General features: G+C 44.0%; 1 protein-coding gene across 1 annotated transcript; it reads left to right on the top strand.

The window, feature by feature from the left end:
- Window positions 1-722: 722 nt before the first annotated feature.
- On the top strand, window positions 723-1,655 carry LOC103209826 (olfactory receptor 2A2-like). Its single transcript, XM_042782942.1, has 2 exons — window positions 723-974; window positions 1,020-1,655. The coding sequence occupies exons 1-2, from the start codon at window positions 723-725 to the stop codon at window positions 1,653-1,655; spliced, it is 888 nt and encodes a 295-aa protein (XP_042638876.1).
- Window positions 1,656-2,408: the final 753 nt, after the last annotated feature.

The raw sequence follows: 2,408 nt of genomic DNA on the forward strand, positions 1-2,408 counted from the left end.
AATCACCTCATATGCATGAAAAAGATAGACAATGACGAACAAAGTCTGCAGAAGAACGGATGCCCTTGAGTTATGGTGTGGATGAAGAATATTGACTGCCAGCAGAATGAACACATGTGTCTGGGTTTAAGTACAGCCAGAATGCTCCTTAGATGTGAGGATGGTGAGATTTTGTCTCATGTACTTTGGCCATGTTCTGGGGAGGGACTAGTCCCTGGAGAAAGACATCATGCTTAGTAGGGTAGAGGGTCACCCAAAAGAGGAAGACCTTTAATCACACTGAGATGAATTGACACAGTGGCTGCCACAGTGGGCTCAAACCTGGCAACAACTGTGAGGATGGCACAGGTCTGAGCAGTGTTTTATTCCTTGGCACATAGAATCGCTGTGAGCAGGGACCGGCTCAGTGGTCACTAACAACGAGACAGTGTAAAAGAAAATGATAAATAAAAAAGAGATGTTAACATTTGTTGAATCTGCATGAAGAGTTAAAGAAGTCCTTTTTGTAATGTTGACACTTTTTAAAATATGAGTTAATTTCATAGCAAGAATATGGAAGAGGAAGGTAAGCAAAGGTTGGGAACTGGACGAATAGGCTGAGCAGGCACAACTATGAAACATCTCTCTGAACTCAATTTTAGGTAGATACCTCCAATTTTCATTGGTTCTCCAGCTCTTACCTTCGTTTCACACTTCTGTTCTTGATAGACTGTCATTGAGGAATGGGAGGCAACCAAACATGGGTCACGGAGTTCCTCTTGGTGGGATTCCAGCTCCGTAGAGAGATGGAAGTGCTCCTCTTCTGGATCTTCTCCCTGATCTACGTCTTCAGTCTTCTGGCAAATGGGATGATCTTGGGGCTCATCTGTCTGGACCCCAGACTGCACACCCCCATGTACTTCTTCCTCTCCCACTTGTCTGTCATCGATATCTCCTATGCTTCCAACAGTGTCCCCAAGATGCTGGCAACCCTAGTGAGCCAAAATAAAGCCATCTCCTTTATCCCATGCATAATGCAGACATTTTTGTATATTGCTTTTGCTGGTGCAGAGTGCATGATTCTAGTGGTGATGTCCTATGACAGGTACGTGGCCATCTGCCACCCCCTACATTATACTGCCACCATGAGCTGGACTGTGTGCATTACCTTGGCCATCCTGCCCTGGTCATGTGGGCTTATCCTTGCCACTGTCATTGCCATTCTCCTTCTAAGGCTGCCCTTCTGTGGGCCCCGTGAAGTGAACCACTTCTTCTGTGAACTCCTATCTGTCCTCAAGCTGGTCTGTGCTGACACCTGGATCAGCCAAATGGTCATCCTTGCTGCCAGTGTGTTTTTCTTCATTGGGCCACTCTGCTTAATGCTGGTTTCCTATGTGCATATTCTCTGGGCTATCCTGAGAATCCAGTCCAGGGAGGGCCGCAGAAAGGCCTTCTCCACATGCTCCTCCCACTTCTGCGTGGTTGGGCTCTTCTTTGGCATAGCCATTGTGGTTTACATGGTCTCAGACTCCAATCAACCAGGGGAGCCCCAGAAATTTCTGTCCCTATTTTATGGCCTCTTCAACCCAATGCTGAACCCTCTCATCTACAGCCTGAGGAACGCCCAGGTGAAGAGTGCCTTCCACAGAGCCCTGCAGAGGAAGAGAGCCATCTGATGGGGGGCAGGATGCTGGATGGGTGAGCGTTTTCCTTTTAAGAGTTTTTGATGCAAAAATCCAGGAAATTTTTCCAGTTAGAAGTTTGATATAAAAATGGCAATTGTCCAAATGGTTTCTCAGACATCAGCATTATTCAATGGACATTCCTATTCTGTAAGCTGAAAAGCTATGTCAGGAGATGGGACGAGACATCATCTGAATGCTTAACCGTTCCTTCAAAAATATTGAAACTTTTTCTAAATACCTGAAATACTAATGTGTGGAGAAAAAGAACTATGTTTTAAAGGTAAGAAAATTACATCGACATGATAGTTTGGCTTGTGACTCTTTATCAACACTCTGTGATAGATGAGAAGGGAAGAGTCAAATTAGCACCAGGACAGAGAACTTCCAAAGCGCACCTGCAACTGAACACAGATAACATCGCTCACACGGTGACAGGCTTTTCCCCTCACCCATTTGAAGCCAAGAAAATAGATGACTGAGAAACTCAACTCCTTGATAAAATAATTTAGGAGCGAAGGGGAAAAGTTGATGAAACTTTAATGCTCCCAGAAAATATATAAACAATTCCAAAATAAATTTAAAGCTTTAGTGTGTAGTATTTCATGATATGAGTGAAATCTGTTTGAGCATCATTAAACGATCCTCAGTGCAAAAGTTTTGAACATTGCTCTGCCTTTACTTTATTTCTGTGATCATTGGCAATAACCCAAGATCTGGTCACCTGTTCAGGTTCGTGAAATTTTT

This window comes from Orycteropus afer, unplaced genomic scaffold (genome assembly GCF_000298275.1).
Source record: "Orycteropus afer afer isolate SDZICR_OR568_19922 unplaced genomic scaffold, OryAfe1.0 scaffold00536, whole genome shotgun sequence".
Taxonomy (NCBI): Eukaryota; Metazoa; Chordata; class Mammalia; order Tubulidentata; family Orycteropodidae; genus Orycteropus; species Orycteropus afer.

Coding starts and splice junctions, on each gene's coding strand:
- LOC103209826 (XM_042782942.1), top strand. CDS start 723: ATGGGAGGCAACCAAACATGGGTCACGGAGTTCCTCTTGGTGGGATTC. Junction 975..1,019: donor CCAAGATGCTGGCAACCCTA/GTGAGCCAAAAT, acceptor TGCATAATGCAG/ACATTTTTGTATATTGCTTT.